Source organism: Sinohyriopsis cumingii, chromosome 17 (genome assembly GCF_028554795.1).
Source record: "Sinohyriopsis cumingii isolate HCF-2022 chromosome 17, ASM2855479v2, whole genome shotgun sequence".
NCBI classification, from domain to species: domain Eukaryota; kingdom Metazoa; phylum Mollusca; class Bivalvia; order Unionida; family Unionidae; genus Sinohyriopsis; species Sinohyriopsis cumingii.
Window position 1 is genome coordinate 16,737,145 of NC_142977.1, and position 20,291 is coordinate 16,757,435.

Genomic DNA, 20,291 nt, shown 5'->3' on the forward strand with positions numbered 1-20,291 from the left:
CATATTATCATTACTGGTAAATTAATTCTCATTAAAAACTGAAGCTACTACGGTATAAAAATTGTCAATTTTATGGTTAATCAGACAATTGAGATATATACCTAAATTATAATAGGGCCCATCACTCCGTCCAGGTACTCCAAGATAAACTGAATTAATTCCCGTTATGTTCCAATGTCATTGAATTGGCACATCTCTGCGATTATGGTTTGGACTTACATATCTACGTTGCTCTGATCTGCTAAATAACTTTGTTTTTCTTATGGGCTATATTTATATGGATATTTTATATAACATTACATGGCATGTATATAAAACACACATTTAAGCATATTTGTTTCAAAAAATTAGGTATATCAGTTCATCTTCAGTGCACATAATTTACACAAAATCAATACAATTTCTACATAACTTGATAAAAGTCCTGTAAATGTGTATATGTCAATTACTGTTTAAAATTAAAAGTATGAACTGATAAGATTATTTATGCATGAAGAAACTAAAAAAGACCAAAAATTGCATTTTATATATAACAATCATACACATGAGATTGTTTTAAGAAAAAGACACTGAACAAGAGACTTTTTTGCAAAAAAAGCTTTGCCATCTATTGATGCATCTGATGTATTTTAGTTTGATGTTTTCATATAACAAATGACACCTACAGAATATATATAATTTGCATAATATGCATATCAAATGCATAGTTTTGGTATGTTTTAGGTGTTTCATGTAACCAGAAGACCAACAAGTAGAGCTCTGTTGTTGTTTTTTCTTCTTCTGAAATTACTGGTAGTGGAAACCAACCAAGCTGGGAAATATATTATAGTCATAACTGAAAGAAGGATGAAAACTTTGTTATCAAATACGTCCCCACAAGGTTGGTATCCATCACCAGTAATACCGGGGGGGGGGGGGAGGGAGCGGAGATTTACTTGTTGGTTTAGTGTAACCAGTAATTGTGACGCCACTTATCAGCAAATTTTAGAAATCAATATTAACCTGTTCATAGCATATTGATTACCGCGCAAACTAAATATAATTGTCAAAATATTGATTTTCAATTTTACCTGGTCTGTTGTGGAGATAATTGCCTTCTGCATCCGTTAGGTTCATATCGATCTTGGCTAACTCTTTTGCTTTACTCTGCTTGTCCTTTCCAAACTTTATTTTGCTTTTCTGTCTATCTCTATTTCTGGCCATTACAAGATCCACTATCGGGATCCTTTTCCCCTGACCCCCATTGTACACAAATTTCGGAACTTCAGTGAGAATTTTTGCATCTAATTCTGTGTAGTTTTTCGTCCACCTGGCTCGTTTCATTAACTCCACTAATTCGCCCCCGCCCTTCAAATCAACCAACTGATACAAAGTTTTGGAGGCGTTATCCGCCTGATTTTTCACTCCAGACGCAACTACTGTTGTGTTACCCATCGCCGAGCAGCCTCCCTACAGTTAGAACGAAAACTTAGTTTTAAATTCACGAATCGTCATTCACGATCACCTTTGATAACCAATGTAAACAATGTCAATAATCTGTTCCCGCATGCGTACTTCACCATTTCCGATGGGGTGCTTTAAATTGCGGCATTTGTAATTGCAATAAATGTGCTACATCTTGGCACCAGTCTATCGCAACACTGAACCGGTGTAAGATACGCATTTTCTAAGCTAAATATACATCCTAGCAACCTTCAACAACCAGTAACGAATCAGATTTAACGTTGGGCAGTTAGAATAGGTGGTGTATCCCAATTTGATATACCAGTCTTGTTTTTCTTTATTGTTTGTTCCGTTTATGTTATGTCTTTAAAACTCGAAATAGCTGCTCGTTAGCTAGTAAAAAGACTGAAAGGATGTATAATTATGATCCAAATGTGAGATGTGGTGATCTCAGATAGGTTACAAGGTTAAAATGGACACATATTTGTGTAACGTATTTCTATGACAAATTCAAGACAGAAGACTGGGCTGTGCTCAACACGTTTTATTCACTCTGCTCTAGCACATGTTGCACTCCATTTTCATATTCTTTTTTACAAGAGCTTACAACAGTAACAAGGGAAATAACTCGTACAACCTTACTGTGAACTAGACTAATACATGTACATATGCATTTGAAGTATTCATTTTTCAATAAAAAAAAATTAGATTCAGTGCATTTCTCTGTGTTTAAAGTCTAAAAATTTATGTTTGATTATTGTATTATCCATTTAGGAACAGTAATGTTTTTACAGAAACTGGAATAAAATGTGTACAATTTCCAAACTTCAGCTTTTCACTTATCATTTTCCAAATATTTTGCTCAAATAATTAAGGTGAATTCTTATATATTTTAGAACTGTAATTGTGCTTTTTATCTTCTGTTAGAAGTGAAAGAATGAGGTAGTGTGGTTTACAAGATGTGTGCCATAACAAGGCCTCTATTGCCCCTGAAACCTCTGCAGCTACTTTGCTATTAAGTATAGACAGTACAAGTCATGCAGGTCATGTACGCGCATTTACTCGTCTTAAATTAATAGAAATTGTTGTTTTAAAATATAATACTAATTTTGCTTAACTAAAGACTATTCAATCATGATTATTGAATGATCTGCACCTTTCGTTGTCAAGAAACTGAAAGACGAAAATTATTGATAACTATGGACTTTTACAATGGTGGCCATGTACTAAACTGGGTAAAGAAAAGAGTATGTTGAGACAATATAAGGTAGTACAAATTCGTTCATCAGCATGCACAGCTTTCTTCGTGACAACTGCACATGACATTCAATATGGATTGTACTGGATCACACCTTTAGGTTAATTTCGTCCATAAATGTCTGCATACTTTAACATTGATTTTGCCATTAGTAATTTTCGAGGCGTGTAAGTAACGAGCTTCCGAACGAATATTGATGCATGAGGATCCAAATAAACTTAATAATTTTCATTTAAAGATATGTATGCAGATATCAAATTCTAAATAAGGACATTACCCGTATGAAACAAATAGGCGGATTCCACCTGGAACTTAAGCAGACTCCAGGCGGAATCTGCCTAAAATGTTAACAAATCTGGTTAATACAAAGGCGGACATGGAAAATTTGAGAAATCAAAGATGAATCCATCTAGAGTCCGTCTAACTCTAAGATGGACTTTTGTCAAATTCCTGCTATAAATACATCTTTAGGCATAATTTTGGACTTGGTTGATTTTCCACCCACCATCTAGGTGGAATTAGGAACTTAGTCACTGGCATCTATTATATGAAAGGAGGAATCTGGGCTTAGTTTATTTTCTAACCAACATCTAGGCGGAATGAAGAACTTAGTCATTTACATCAGTTAAATAAGGCATAATTAGGACTTGGCTTTTGTGTGTCTGTAAATTTAAATGACTGAAAATATAGTGATATTTTGTGATTGTAATATCACTGACACTTCAATAAAAATATCAGTAAGATATAATAACATTTATTGTTTCTTGTACAATTTGAATGATTTTCAGCAGCATTTATATTTCCTGTTTCTGATAGCTGTAATTTTATTGTTTATTTATTTTATAACTTCTTTCCACAGCTTTCCTTGTTAAATTTCTTTTTCAAATTTGTTGTTGTTGTATTTTTGTTTAACTTCAATTGGATTTAACTGCCCTCAAACAAGTTTTCATCTTGTTTTCTGTTTTAAAACATAATTTCGCTTTTCTCCTGACCTGAATTTCCTCGATATGGACCCATTTGTTAATATCGTCTCCGAAACTTTTTTTAAAATAATGCTCTATCCGGTCCCATTCCACAACGAGCTTTCAAATAAGTATTTGTTCCGTTTATTGTTTAACAGAGGATCGTTGTATAAAGCTTTCTGATTTGTCAAAATTTTGTAATTGCCCAATGAATCGTGGCGTAACAGAAACTGATGGGAAAGAGCATGTTTGCTAAACATGGCGATTCGAATTTTCGAGCGGGACGAGAGATTGAATAACCATTTGAAAAATGTGCGGCAATGAGAATACCCTGAACGCAAATTTGATGGGAACATAATTGGTCAATCTGTATGAAAATTGAACGCCAGGACAAGCATTTTGCTTTTTGTGCCATAAAGAGCTTTACAGTAGCGGCTAACGTGCTAAATAGGACAAGGAATTGAATCGGGAATCAGGATGATTTCTAAGTTATACAACTCCTAACTGGTTAACTTCAGAATTTAAGGAGGGACAACGTGTAGATCACTGGTGGGAATTGTTGCCAGATATCCATGCCTATCAAAGATAGTCATATCTTTGCGGAATTTTCTTGGCTGAAAAGTAGAATCTACTTTCAATCTCGTGAGGCATTATTGTGTATATATAACTTGTTACATGCATGTTGAGATCCGTAATCAGTGTGGAAATTAACACGTACAATCATTGTTTCTAGTGAGCTGTTCTCTCAGCTCAATACACAACTGATGCTTACGCTGACTGGTTAGGCAAATACCGCCAACGTCTGGGAAAGCTTGTACTTGGTGGCACTGACATTCCTAATGAGATTAGCAGCACTGGAAAATTTTAGCACCACAATGTGGAAATCACAGGGACATTGGCTGGCAAAATGTGCTCAACCCACTATGCATCACTGAGAAAGTAAGATCAAACACTAGGGACCTACTGCTGCTAGCTGATTGTGAAAAGAGCCACTACTTAAGGATAAAATACCTATGTCACACGCATTATAAGGCTTCAGCCATATTCCTGCTTCGCAACAAAGCCACCCAGTTCTGATATTTTCAGAGTGAACTACCTTGCTAGCCTTGTTGAGTGCAAGCTTGATCATATCCACTGTTTCTCTGGAGTGTTCAATAGGAATGTTCTTAGTGAGTCCTTAGTGACCAACAAGGGCATGGGAAGCAGTGCGATCTTGCAGCCAGTGCATTGCGCAGAGAAGCTTCGGTCATTCTAATCTTACTTTCTCCAAGCTGTTACGACAGCGACAGATTTATGATCTTTTCTCTTGGAATAAATATGTTGAGAATTATGTGTCTTTTCATTCTTTTACAAACAGTATTGACTTTAATTTGATATTTTGAAATTTTTATGCTTCACCGTTTGTAAGGGGCTATTCTTGATATCACGTGACTATTGGACATCTGATGTAATAGGCATGCAGGTTGCAAGATTTGTGTAGTCATGTGACTAGCAACACAAATGGCAAGCACCAAGTCAAATTTAATAAATGCTATTGCTTCATCTAGTCTATCAGCAGATTGAAGAAATAATGAGTATAATACTTGCAATTTTGCAGAAAATAAATCATTTTTCTATCTATTGAATCAATCAATATATGACTTGGTGTAAAAAAGTTTAAGTTTGCTTGGCCCTCTAGTTAGCAGATATCCCATATTGCCACCGCCGGGTGGCAGTGAATTCCAACATTTCAATAAGCAGTAGACTCTGGCCATACACCCCAACATAAATGTCCAGATTTCGAAATGAGGGTGGGAAGTGTCAAATGAAACTCAGACTAATTTGCACTTGCATCTGTACAACCAACCAGAATTACAATGTATGCTGTAAGCGGTACAAAGGCACTGTTGAACTGTTAGGAGCTGGGCAAGGTGTTTGGAATGCATTTTACAGACGATGACTGTGCCAAGAAGTATTTATGCCAGTTACTCTTGATATCTTTGCTTATGGCAGCAGACAAATTGTGGTTTCGCTATATGCATGTTGCTCTGGTATTGAGCTAAATGCAAATACTGCCAATGTCATTGTACCTGATGTCCTGAAAAGTTCGACATTGTTAAGTCTTATGGTCTTCCAAAAGAGGAAGGCCTTTTTTGTTAAACAGATCTCACACAAACAGCAGAATAAACTTGTCGACCTGTCTGGTGCTGGCCGATTACCACCATCGCCACCACCCATGAATACAATATACATTGCCTGGTAATTTACTACACATCAACAAATTGATGGTATGTGGGTATATCCAACCACTGTAAACTGCGAGAATCACAGTCAATAGAGACAGGCTGTTCAGTGAATTGTTTAGAAGTTTAGCTTTTGCAGATACCTCTTCCTTTGGGTACACATTCTCAACGCAGACAAAGACGGTATTGACCTGTCTCCTTTGTGCTGTTATAAGTTGGAATCGGACGCTCAGATAGTTGGTTGCTCTGATGCCAACCTGCTACTACAGAAACCATGGACTCTGTTGTACAAAAAAGGCAAACCAATTTCAGCCCGCTAAATCCCCCCAAAAATGCAAGAGAGTTGGAGACAGATCCAGGTGAGCACATTTTCATGTGCTTTGCAGAGATGCTGTGACAGAGTGTATTTTCAGATAGCAAACACTGCTACCGCAGGTCTTCGAAACAAAATTCATTCCAGAATGACTCCGAACACTAGGTACGTCCTGTTCATTCATATACTGACTTCCCTTTGCAATGCAACCTAGAAAACTTCAGTATTTCCTATATTCGTGGAATTTCCAGTAGTTGAACATGCTCAAACACCATTATTTCCTACTAGAATGGAATAGTTAACATTATTTCCTGTACGGTTTCTGCACTTGCTATGAAATCTGTTACCAAACAGGTTTTCATATGGTGTTGTTCACTGGAAAATAGACTTAAGTACAGTTTGTGAAAACCGTGATTGTGCTGGTACATAATGCATACGTGTCTTGTTGTCATTCACCAATGACATTGTAGCATTTATGTCCTTTAAATTTTAAATGCTCTTTTTATGTTCATTAGTGCTTGTCCGTATTACAAATATAAATTAATATTAATTTCAAGGAGTTATATCTCAGCTGATTCCCAGCCTGATGCAGTTACATGCATGTCTGATCTGATTCCCAGCCTGATACAGTTACATGCATGTCTGAACTGATTCCCTGCATGACGCAGTTACATGCATGTCTCAACTATGAAATGACATTGACCTTACTTGAGGTCAAATATGATACCAAAACTGTTGAACACCGACAGCATCTTTTTAGTCCATAACATCGTGATATGGATTAAGCAAATGATTGGCATTGTTCTCTTTATTAGGATTCAGTTGCTTGTAAAGAGAGTTAAAGGTGAGAAACTATGAAGAAATATCTTATTTTAAGAGTATGTCCATTTTCAAAATTGAAATAGAAAGAAATGAGAGTTGAGCTTGCATTATTAGGTCAAAACACAGATACACTATTTATCAAACCTTCTTGGAATGACCATTTTGCTTTAAGTAAAGATCATGTTTGAAGAGGTTTTCCAGTTTCAGTATACTCTCAAATATAATTTACAATCTATATCTAGTAAACAAAGCCCAATTCCCCCACCCCCATCAGGAAAAAGGAGTGAGAATGCTTAAGAAGCATTAATCATATTCTCTTTAAAAACAAGAGCTTACACTTAAAGTAGGTTTTTAAGATGAAACTACTAGGAAGGACTGCATTTCCATTTTTGGGTACCTGCTAAGGCTTGGTATATAAACTGAATATGGAACCCATATCTACCCCTTTAGATTCAAGCATGGAGTTTATTCATAGTGCTCTTACAGTTGTCTACCGCTCCGGTGGCCTAATGGTTAGAGTGTCCGTCTCAGAAGCGGGAAGTTGTGGGTTCGATCCCCGGTCATACCAAAGACTTAAAAAATGGTACTAACAGCTGCCTCGCTTGGCACTCAGCATTAGAGGTTAGTGTTAGGACTGGTCAGCCTGGTGTCGGGATAATGTGACTGTGTGAGACATCATGCTACATGTCTGCGGCATGATGCCCCAGTGCTGGACATCAGTATAAACTGCCACACTGCAGACATCGTAGTGATATGACTGAAAAATTGTCAAAGCTACATTAAAAGTCCTAATCACACACACACACTTATTGTGTTGTGTTAGAAAATTATCTTAGTTATAAGATTTGACATTGAAAAATCATTATTCTATTTTAAGTTAAGGATAATTCTTAAACTTTGAATACACACTCTTAAACTTTGAATACACACTGATAAAGAACTTATCTAGATCTTTATTTACAAGATGTCTTCAAAATAAATTATAATCTTCTCTTGTAATCTATTTTGTAGCGAAAGTACATTTTGGTAAAATATTTAAAATTTATGTACCTGAAGGTATCTGACTCACTAAATATCTGTTCCAATTCGAGAAGACAAACTAACTATAAACTTAACTCTCCCCTCAAAACCACCAAGTAAGGATTCTGATTTTGTTAAATTGTTGATAATTACTTTTATCAAAATCTTTACATAAAGAATAAACTTTGATGCAAAGAAAAATAAAAAATAGACCTTAAGCAATTGTATTATTAGAACTTAGTTACTACCCGATCAAATTTGGATACCAAATATGAACACCAAATTTTTCTCATTAATGAATATGGATATTGTAATGTAATTGAATTGTTTGATAGAAGTAGAACATTGAAAGAGCCTGAAATCGATACAAAGAGAATGAGTCTGAGAAGAAAACCAAATGACCATTGAAATCAATTGCAGATTACTATACTGCAGTAGCTCAGTGAGATATGAATATTCTGCATTATTACTGCATATACACACTTATATGAGCCCAACTGTATAAAGTACCAGCCGATGTGCCAGGCTCTGTACAATTTGTTAGGAGCAATCGGTAGTAGAAAGAACGTAGATCCTGACATCAATCCACGTTATGCTACGGCAGATCAAGATCTTTGTTGTTTGCAGTGTTACTTGACTTACAGGAGAGTATATACAGTATGCTCCTAATGTTAACTTCATTGATATATCTAGATACATGATAATAACCTGTTAAACAACATAATGTTATTGGAGTTATCATGTGTAATGTAAATTTCAGCATTTGCCCCCTTTTAGGGAACTTTGTAATCTAAAAGAAATTCATTATGTTATGCTTGGAATACTTTCTCTCAATCATACAGAGTCAGCCAAGTCAGGACATTTACAAGTCTGAACACTGGACCAAATTGAATTCAAGTGAACAGTTTGAACAGTGGACTCAAGTGACTAGTCTGAACACAGGACCAAACTGAATTCAAGTGACCAGTTTGAACACAGGACCCAAACTAATTCATGTGACTAGTCTGAACACTGGACCAAATCTAATTCAAGTGACCAGTTTGAACACAGGACCAAATCTAATTCAAGTGACTAGTCTGAACACTGGACCAAATCTAATTCAAGTGACCGGTTTGAACACTGATCACTGAACCAAATCTAATTTAAGTGACTAGTCTAAACACTGGACCAAATTGAATTCAAGTGACCAGTTTGAACACTGGACCAAATCTAATTCAAATTAACAGTTTGAACACTGGACCAAATCCAATTCAATTTGAGGCAATAGGGATACCAAAAATACATCTCCATGCAGTCCATGAAAACCACAATTCATCTATCTGTAAAGAAATATTTCCATATTGAATTGTTATTACTTTTTATTATTATTATTTACTTAAAAGACGAACATACACAAACCATCCCCATCCAGTGAAAACTACAATGGTGTTTACATAAAGAGTTAAGGCATGAAAAGAATGAAATTAAAATATTAAAGAAAACTCTAACATTTTTTTAATGCTTATAATCTAAATGACTTTGTGAGTTTGGTTTTATGGGTTGTGTTAAACAAGTCATAAGTGATATTTCTCTGTTGGAACATTAGTTGAATATAGTTTAGCCTGAAGAATTTTAAAATGATTCTGAACAAGAATTCTAATTTATTCTACAAGCATAAATATTTAGAAAATAATATATTGGTATGCATGTGTGTTATTCAAAGAATAAGGAAAAATTGGTACAATGCTACAGGATTTGTCAAACCCACTTTGAATGATCACAATTTATCATGATTAAAACAAAAACTCATTTATTTTCATCCTCTAATCTGAGATATAAATTGATATGCAACTTGGATAATCTGAGGTGTAATCTGAGACAAAATCTGAGATGTAATGTGAGCTACAATTTGAGATGTAATCTGAGATACAAAAGAGATATAACCTGTGATACAATCTGAGATAAAATCTGAACAATATGAGAGGAAATCTGTGATCTGAGATGTAATCTATGATACAATCTGTGACACAATCTGAAATATAACCTGAGATGTAATCTGTGATACAATCTGAGACATAATCTGTGATACAATCTAAGATATAATCTGAAATACAATATGAGAGGAAATCTGTGATCTGAAATATAATCTGAGATGTAATCTATGTTACAATCTGAGATATAATCTGAGATGTAATATGTGATACAATCTGAGATATAATCTGAGATGTAATCTGTGACACAATCTGAGATGTAATCTGTGACACAATCTGAGATGTAATCTGTGATCAATCTGAGATATAATCTGTGATACAATCTGAGATATAATCTGAAACACAATATGAGAGGAAATCTGTGATATGAGATATAATCTGATATATAATCTGAGATGTAATCTGAGATATAATCTGAACCTCAGTCTGAGATGAAATCTGAGATATAATCTGATATACGATCAGAGATAAAATCAATATCAAAATGTCTTATAAATACACTTACACAATTTAATAACAAGAAAAGATTTACAAGAACAACTGACACTGATTGCTGTAAAGTATATATGCAGGCAAAAAGTAGTTACACTGCACAATCTAGACATAGCTGAATAAATGCTAAAGGAAAAAAATCAATAATAAAGTTTGAAATAATGCATTTTTATATATTTTGATTTCAGGAAATGCAATGGTATAATATATAACATTAATAAAATTGTTTGATTTCACTTTTAAAAAAATGTACATTTGAAAAGAAAACAATAATAAAATAAAGATTCAAAAGACACATTAGGTAATAATTTTAAGTCAATATAAATGAGCCAGATATTTTGATAAATAAGTGAACAGTTACTAAATGCTGATTTCAGTAACACAAATTGGCTTTTGAACAGTCATGTTGACACTGTATTCATAAAACAAATTAATATTTTGGATAGTAGTAAAATGCTGGTCATGTATAACATTCAAAAGTCAAAATATGTGTTAAGACACAAAAATAATGAATATTACCCCATAAAATGTAACTATCAAGTCATTCATATATTAAACTAACAATATTTCAACAAACATTATTCTAGCTATTGCTCAGGAATTATAGAAATATACCCTTTCTCATAAAAATAAGAAGATGTACATACATTTTCAGCAGTTGTTAACTATGTAAATGTCCACGTTAAAGACTGACACTGGAAATGATAAAGTAAATGTTTACAAAATATTTACAAAAACATTCAATTACAGATTCTACAAATGAATATGAATGTTATATATGTGGAAACTTTATATGATGGTATCAAAACCAATTTATTTGGGAAAGAATTTATTAAAATTAATCATATGCATAACTGATATCTTAACAAACAGAAATGTACTCAGCAGTAAATATAAGATAAGACAAACCAGTCTGTACAAGAAAATCAACTAGAAAAAATTGACTTACTTGAAAGAGCTCTCCCACTCTCCTTTAAAGCCACATGAAGTAATTTTTATACCACCAATAATAACAAATATATTAAGTTTAAACATATAATTAACCTTGTCTACATCAAGTTTTAAAGTATAATTAACCTTGCCTATATCAAGTTTTAAAGTATAATTAACCTTGCCTATATCAAGTTTTAAAGTATAATTAGCCTTGCCTATATCAAGTTTTAAAGTATAATTAACCTTGCCTATATCAAGTTTTAAAGTATAATTAGCCTTGCCTATATCAAGTTTTAAAGTATAATTAACCTTGCCTATATCAAGTTTTAAAGTATAATTAGCCTTGCCTATATCAAGTTTTAAAGTATAATTAGCCTTGCCTATATCAAGTTTTAAAGTATAATTAACCTTGCCTATATCAAGTTTTAAAGTATAATTAGCCTTGCCTATATCAAGTTTTAAAGTATAATTAGCCTTGCCTATATCAAGTTTTAAAGTATAATTAACCTTGCCTATATCAAGTTTTAAAGTATAATTAGCCTTGCCTATATCAAGTTTTAAAGTATAATTAGCCTTGCCTATATCAAGTTTTAAAGTATAATTAACCTTGCCTATATCAAGTTTTAAAGTATAATTAACCTTGCCTATATCAAGTTTTAAAGTATAATTAACCTTGCCTGCATCAAGTTTAAATATTCTTTACCTTGTCCATATCAAGTTTAAACATTCTTAACCTTGTCATTATCAAGTTTAAACAATCTTAACTTGACTACATCAAGTTTAAACATATTCAAGATTCAAGAACTATTTAATACTTATGATAAGTTTGGATACATGCATTTGGTATGATTTTGAATCCGTGTTCACTAATTTAACACGACCACTGTTTTTGTATTAACTGTGTGATTATCAGAACTTTGTGATTTACAGTATCACTGAGGGTACTCATCTACAGCTTTTGGCAAAAGCATCAAGGTACATTTGCAAACTGTCAGCATGTGATTCAAACAAAGATTCATTGCATAAATTAAAATTAAACACTTATTCTTTGCTGGAATAAAATTTAACTATTTTTGGCAATGTTATGATCAGTCGCCATTATGGCTTTATTAAAGTACATGAAACAAATTCCCTTGTTGTTCTTGTTACTGTTGTTTTGAGCTTAATGCCATTATTCCATGCAAGGTAGGCTATACATGGTAGCTAATATAATTGGTGAAGGAAGAATCCAGAAAAACCCCAGTAAGAACCACTGACCTATGGGAATCTACTGGCATCTTTCATACATACCCACATTGGTTGTGCCCAAGACTTGAACTCATGTGGAGAGAGGTGAGGTGGTAGTGATTGGTAAAGGAAAGTGCTTTAGATCTCTCAGCCACCCAAGGCCATACCAGTTTGGGTCTAGTATTTGCATCATTTGTACAAACGTGAAAGCTTTATGACATTTTCCTTTCTGCAAAGTTTGGTTATGACATTTTCCTTTCTGCAAAGTTTGGTTATGACATTTTCCTTTCTGCAAAGTATGGTTATGACATTTTCCTTTCTGCAAATTTTGGTTATGACATTTTTCTTTCTGCAAAGTTTGGTTATGACATTTTTCTTTCTGCAAATTTGGTTATGTCATTTTCCTTTCTGCAAAGTTTGGTTATGACATTTTTCTTTCTGCAAAGTTTGGTTATGACATTTTTCTTTCTGCAAAGTTTGGTTACAACATTTTTCTTTCTGCAAAGTTTGGTTATGACATTTTTCTTTCTGCAAAGTTTGGTTATGACATTTTTCTTTCTGCAAAGTTTGGTTAACTTCTAAAGGTCAGTTTTGAGAACATTTTTTAAAGATTGTTCTTTCTTAGTAACAATGGCTATATTAAAAGAGTGAATAAGCATCATTTATGCAAACTTGAAAGGTCTTAAGGTCAGAATGCTTTCTGTTACATCATTTGGTGGAATTCTATTCAGCATAAATTGAGATAAAGGATTGTATGTTTTTCTTCATTTTTTATATATTTAGCAATGGCAGCCAACCCTTATGGCCAATTAGTATTTTTTGTATCTGTTTGAAAAGCCTCTAAAACAGGATTCTTTCTGCCAAATTTGACCTAATTCTAGCTAGCAGCTTTTGAAAAGCCTTTAAAAGGGTTTTCTGTTTTCTGTAAGACTGACCATATCTGAAAGTTGGGTTTAGACCATTTATACAAATCAAAAAGCCTTAATGCTACAATGTTTTAAATAAATTTGATCAAAGTCTGTTTAAGATCAATAAAATAATAAACTGAATAATATGAATGTATTTTTCCAGAAATAAATGCATACTAAGTAGATAAATTACCTTCATAAACTGAAGACATAACAAGAAATCCTATCTTTCTTGTTTTAAATGTACATAGAAATTTATTAAAAATATACAAACATTTATTTGTGTTCATGAGGGGACAATGCAGTATGAATATTATAAAACTGCATAAAATAGATGCATTTGAGGTATAATTAAATAAATCTACTCACAAATTATACAATTTCAATATTGAACAAAGCAGAGATGCGCACCAATGTTCATTACACTTTGAAATAAGCATTTTTTCAATGCTATCAAAAGAAACTGTTCGAGGTAGCCAAACAACATAACCACAAAAATGCAAACAAATGATATAAATCATCAATCTACAGCACTGTAATATAATACATTCGTTTTAATTAGAGCTTAAGCAGTTTAACAGCAAGTACATTTGTCCATGCAAATATATAACTTGTACATTACCTTAGCAATATATAGTTAAACAATGATGTAGTCACATTGTAATCAAGAATAATGATTATAAAAGTTTCAATTAGTTTTACACTTGACAGCTTAGACAGAATTAAATGCAAAAAAAAATATTTTTTATGAAATCAGCAGTTTTTATTGTAAATGTGAGATATAAATATTTAAATGTAAACAGAGAGCATCCTACAAGAGTGTTCATTGCAAATAAGGTTATTTTTGTTGCTAGTATATTACAGAATAAATTCAGACATGAAAGCCAGGAAGCTTGAAAAAAAGCTGAAATAGGCAGATGTCTGGGAGCCACATAGGCCCCTAGTCAGTGTCCTTGGCAAAGTTCCAGTGGGGACTAAGAATGACCTTAAATAATCTGAAGTCCATTTTGAGCTTTTCTAGGCAGTTATGTAGCATTTTTTAAAACTTAATGTAGTCATTATAGTTACACTTGCCAAAAACTAATGTGCCTTTTATTCCTTCATGTATGGGTAGGTGTATGAAACATGAAAATAACCTTTAGAAAGTTGATGTGATGAGAGTTTGTAAAGCCTTCACACCCCTCACACTGTAATGTAAAAGATCACTGCAAAAAAATATACAGAATTTTCCCCAGAATATGCACTTTTTTAATGCATTCAATGAGACATTGTTATAGTGTCTCAGAATCTTTCCTAGTAATTGTTACACTTTACTTTAATCAGTCTTACTGCAACTGATTTTATACAGCCTTTTTTATTTGTGTGATCGTTTGGCACAATCGAGTAACAATATATTCTAAAAAGCTACTTTGGCCAAAAATACTGCAATTGTGACAGTTTATCCATGCAACGGTCAATTCTATTGGCTGATTTAGGACTTATTATCCAATCAAATGAGTTCTTTGGAAACCAATATGGCTATTATTTTGCCTGATCTGTCCAATGTATAAACCCATATAGTGTCCTTCACTGAATAAAAAAAAAACATTACATTTTTCTTGCAAAACCTTTCTAACACAAGTGTAGATTTTACTCAGTAATTTATTCATATTTTCTTTCACCTACCTCCATCCAACTTACCATGTGAAAATTTACATACATCTCAGAAGTAACTTAAAATTTAGCATCCACTAAAAGGCATAGTTATTCATGTCTTCAATTCTTGGATGAGAACAGACGTCAGATGCAGACATTTTTAAGTACAAAATGCACTTCCCCTCTAAGTTTCTACATGCAGCAGGTACTATGGCCATACGGCAATTTTAAATGAAACCACAAAAACTCCAAAAAGTTGTGACAAAAAAACAACCAACAAAGGCAGCAATATTCTTAAGGTTAACTTGTTTACCGACAATAGAACTGCCATATTGCAAAGATAATACATGGATAGTAATCAAGATATCCTGCATCAGTATAAATGTATGGTAAACACAGGTCTTGACAATAATGACATTCATAATTACAGAATCACACCATTTTCCAGTTTTACAATCTGAAGGAAATTTAAGCAAAAATGTTCAGCAAGAAACAATGTCAAACCATAATAATCAGGCTGTTCACTAGCAGTAAACTCAATGGATCCATAATAATCAACATGTTGTTTAGCAAGAAACAAGATGGATCCATAATAATGAACATGTTGTTTAGCAAGATGGATCCATAATAATGAACATGTTGTTTAGCAAGAAACAAGATGGATCCATAAAAATGAACATGTTGTTTAGCAAGAAACAATATGGATCCATAAAAATGAACATGTTGTTTAGCAAGAAACAAGATGGATCCATAAAAATGAACATATTTAGCAACAAACAAGATGGATCCATAAAAATGAACATGTTGTTTAGCAAGAAACAAGATGGATCCATAAAAATGAACATGTTGTTTAGCAAGAAACAAGATGGATCCATAATAATGAACATGTTGTTTAGCAAGAAACAAGATGGATCCATAAAGATCAATGTGTTGCACAGCAGTAAATAAACACATTTACATTTTTTGAAGGTAATTCAGCAATTTTATGAAAATTATAAGTTTGCTTAGTGTTTTACCAAACTGTTCAGATATATGCTTATAGCTGCTTTAATGATGTATTTTTTGCTGTTAGATAAATTGTAAACACAGTATTTTTTGTACAAATATTATTATACTAAAATAATGAATAGTTTAATTTGACAAGAAACTGTTACAAAAACATTTGGGCATGACTACTTAACAAGTAGTGAAGATAAACAAAACAATGAATGTCTAAACATTTGTACAATATACCAGTATAGCACAGCTGAGTACTGTCATTGTACTAATCAAATACTGGTTAATTTTTTACTAGACATGGTGACTTCTGTCACACCGGAAAGTGGTGCTGCACATAACCTTACATCCATGATTTGATAACTGTGTCAGCTATCAGAATTTCATAACTGAATATATCAAGAGAATTTAAAAGATTTTGAAATTACAACTCTTATTATAATTACCAATATTATCCTGAATTTCAACTGTCATGTAATTTTACTGTACATATTTGCAAACATAATTATAAATATAAGTGTCTTCTTCCCCTGAGCATTGTCTGTTCCTCTCTCTCTCCATCCTTTCTCAGTCATGTACATGTATTTAGAAAAATATTCATGTAAGATATTATTGAAACTTTTAAAAGAAACCAAAGTTTTTTTTACACTTAGGCCAATGTTTGAATCCAGTTTCATAAAAAAAATTTAATAGGCATCCCTTGTGCTGATTCCTAAATTCAATTTTACACTGAAAAATATGAAACATATCAATCATTGCATGTAAACTCTAATCACTTACCTTAACTGGATCAATTTATATTTATTTTACCAGTAATTGATTAGTATTGACCTTGGCTGGGTCAATTTATATTCACTTTACCAGTAATTGATTAGTAATGACCTTGGCTGGGTCAATTTATATTCACTTTACCAGTAATTGATTAGTAATGACCTTGGCTGGGTCAATTTATATTCACTTTACCAGTAATTGATTAGTAATGACCTTGGCTGGGTCAATTTATATTCACTTTACCAGTAATTGATTAGTAATGACCTTGGCTGGGTCAATTTATATTCACTTTACCAGTAATTGATTAGTAATGACCTTGGCTGGGTCAATTTATATTTATGAGTAATTGATTAGTATTGGCCTTGACTGGGTCAATATATATTCACTTTACGAGTAATTGATTAGTATTGGCCTTGACTGGGTCAATTTATATTTACTTTACCAGTAATTGATTAGTATTGGCCTTGACTGGGTCAATTTATAAATTTATATTTATTTTACCAGCAATTGATTAGTACCAACCTTGACTTGGTCAATTGATATCTACTTTACCAGTAATAGATTATAGTATTCACACACACTCCCATTTGTTTGTACCCCCTTAGTGATTTGAAAAACAAAAGGCATCAAGGATATAAAATATACACAAAACTTAGTCATTTCATTCATCGATTTAAAAGTTCTTACCTGTTTGTTGCCAGGGGGCTTCAAAACAGTCAACTTGTTGGCATTTTAAATCAAACAGGAGTTCCTTTAGTCACATGGTCACCTTATTTTTACGGGCAAGTTTATGTTTACAAGCAACAGATGTGATGCAGTTCACTGTCTTTGATAATCTCAATAATTCTGTAGAAATTGGAACTACATGTCTTTGAACATATGTATAAAAGAACTGCTCCTTGTTTTTCTTGTTCAAAATTTTTAGAAACATTAAATCCAGATATTGCAAATACTGGACACAGGTGACAATTTTTAACTGAAATGGACTATTACAGAAACAAGAAAATGACAGTAAGTAGTCTGTCTGCTTGTTTAAATTGAGGGCTGCCATTTGTTTTGAAACAACAATAGGCTGACAGTGTTAAGGATCCGTTTGTGTACAACGCTATAAAAATGACATTAGCTGGGTCAGTTTTTGTTTAGTCTGCCGTCAATTGATTAGTACTGAAGGTAACTGTGTTATTACATGTTCAGTATGCCTGTTTTCGCAGCCACCATGCTAACCATCTTGTAACAAGATATAATTCTTGTTGTTAAATGTTGTGCTAGACTAGCACTTGGCTGCATTGCTTTATATTTAACTTAGAAATTTTGTGGGAGCTTTGGGGTATAATAGACATCATAGACAGTGACAACAATTTAGAAAAGAATGCATTTACAATTTTTCTACAAAGAAATTATTAAGTTTATCTTTTTTAATTCTGTAATGTTCTGCAGTTCATTTTCAAGCTTTATCAATAACATTCTTTTTGCAAGTTTAAGCAGTCTCCACAATGACATTCTTTGCAGAGGAACCCATATTTCCCACCTGCTCAGTAACAAATTTGTTACATGTTCTAGATTTTCTGCAAGTACTTTCTTTAGCCAGGTTTGTTATATGTTCAGTCTGCCAGTTTTAGCATCCTCCAGGTTAATAGTGTTGGTGAACAGTGCTGTCTTCCCCACCTTTTGCCAGCGATTCTTCATCACCTTCTCCTTCTGTTTTCTGCGTTGTTCCTCTCGTACCTTTCTCAGGTCCTCCTTCTCCTCTGCCTGCAATCAATCAGACATGTCAAATGAAGCCATTTTTAAAAAATTGTAATAAATGAAAACAAACCAGTCAAATATAGTACCAGCCCATACCTTAAACTATTTTTGTTATAATTCATGCTAAATAATTCAATACCAGCAACTTTATGTTTATTATTATAAGATTTTAAGCTATTTTTAGTGACAAACACAACCAATGAGAACATTAACAATACCATCTAACAGCTTAAATGTATTACCAAGGTTACATGTATGGATACAGGACAAACGGATTGCAAACAAATTTTTCAAATTAAGTTCTTCACCTTTAAAAATATAAATAATTATTTAACAAGCAAAAAGATCAAGAGTCCTGGAAATAGGCAAGACAGGTGACATACATGTATATATAATGAAATGAGAAGGATGAAAGAATGATAAGGGCTGAGTGTGAATCTACTTGTGTTAATAATACATTTCTGCATTTCCTTTCATAGTAAAATTTTGCTTCTGATGTGAAAAGTATGTTACCATATAAAAGAGTATAAGCATCGATATTAGTATTCATTAATGATAAACTGAGATAAAGAGTATAAGCATCGATATTAGTATTCAGTACTGATAATCTGTGATAAAGAGTATAAGCATCGATATTAGTATTCATTAATGATAAACTCAGATAAAGAGTAAAAGCATCGATATTAGTATTCAGTACTGATAATCTGCGATAAAGAGTATAAGCATCGATATTAGTATTCATTACTGATAATCTGCAGTAAAGAGTATATGCATCGATATTAGTATTTATTACTGATAATCAGCAATAAAGAGTATAAGCATCGAAATTAGTATGCATTAATGATAATCTGCGATAAAGAGTATAAGCATCGATATTAGTATTCATTACTGATAATCTGCGATAAAGAGTATAAGCATCGAAATTAGTATGCATTAATGATAATCTGCGATAAAGAGTATAAGCATTGATATTAGTATTCATTAATGATAATCTGCAATAAAGAGTATAAGCATCGATATTAGTATTCATTACTGATAATCAGCAATAAAGAGTATAAGCATCGAAATTAGTATGCATTAATGATAATCTGCGATAAAGAGTATAATCATCAATATTAGTATTCATTATCATTAATGATAATCTGCGATAAAGAGTATATGCATTGATATTAGTATTCATTACTAATAATCTGCGATAAAGAGTATAAGCATCAATATTAGTAATCATTAATGATAATCTGTGATAAAGAATATAAGCATCGATATTAGTATTTATTACTGATAATCTGCGATAAAGAGTATCAGCATCTATATTAGTATTCATTAATGATAATCTGTGATAAAGAGTATAAGCATCGATATTAGTATTCATTAATGATAATCTGCAATAAAGAGTACCGTAATTACCGCATATGTTGGGACACGATAAAATAATTATTTTTTTTCCTGTCCCAGAACTTATGGTGAAACATTTTTTTCACTTTGGTCATATGTCCCAAGACTTAAGAACGAAATAAATTGGTATCGCATTTGTGCTCTCCCCCCGCCAACTGCACGTTGCAATAAAATAGAT

At 32.8% G+C, this 20,291-nt stretch overlaps 2 protein-coding genes across 2 annotated transcripts in view; both read right to left on the bottom strand.

Annotated features, from left to right (window-relative positions):
* LOC149777820 (transient receptor potential cation channel subfamily V member 5-like) overlaps positions 1–1,500 on the bottom strand; it is a 99,609-nt gene extending 98,109 nt beyond the window's left edge. The window contains exon 1 of the mRNA XM_089938265.1: positions 1,071–1,500. Within this exon, the coding sequence (XP_089794391.1) occupies positions 1,071–1,434 (364 nt within the window). The 5' untranslated portion in view covers positions 1,435–1,500. The remainder of the gene's footprint in view (positions 1–1,070) is intronic.
* Positions 1,501–17,153: 15,653 nt separating this feature from the next.
* The window catches only part of LOC149777821 (transient receptor potential cation channel subfamily V member 5-like), a 73,219-nt gene continuing 70,081 nt past the window's right edge, over positions 17,154–20,291 (bottom strand). The window contains exon 15 of the mRNA XM_089938882.1: positions 17,154–18,724. Within this exon, the coding sequence (XP_089795008.1) occupies positions 18,566–18,724 (159 nt within the window). The 3' untranslated portion in view covers positions 17,154–18,565. The remainder of the gene's footprint in view (positions 18,725–20,291) is intronic.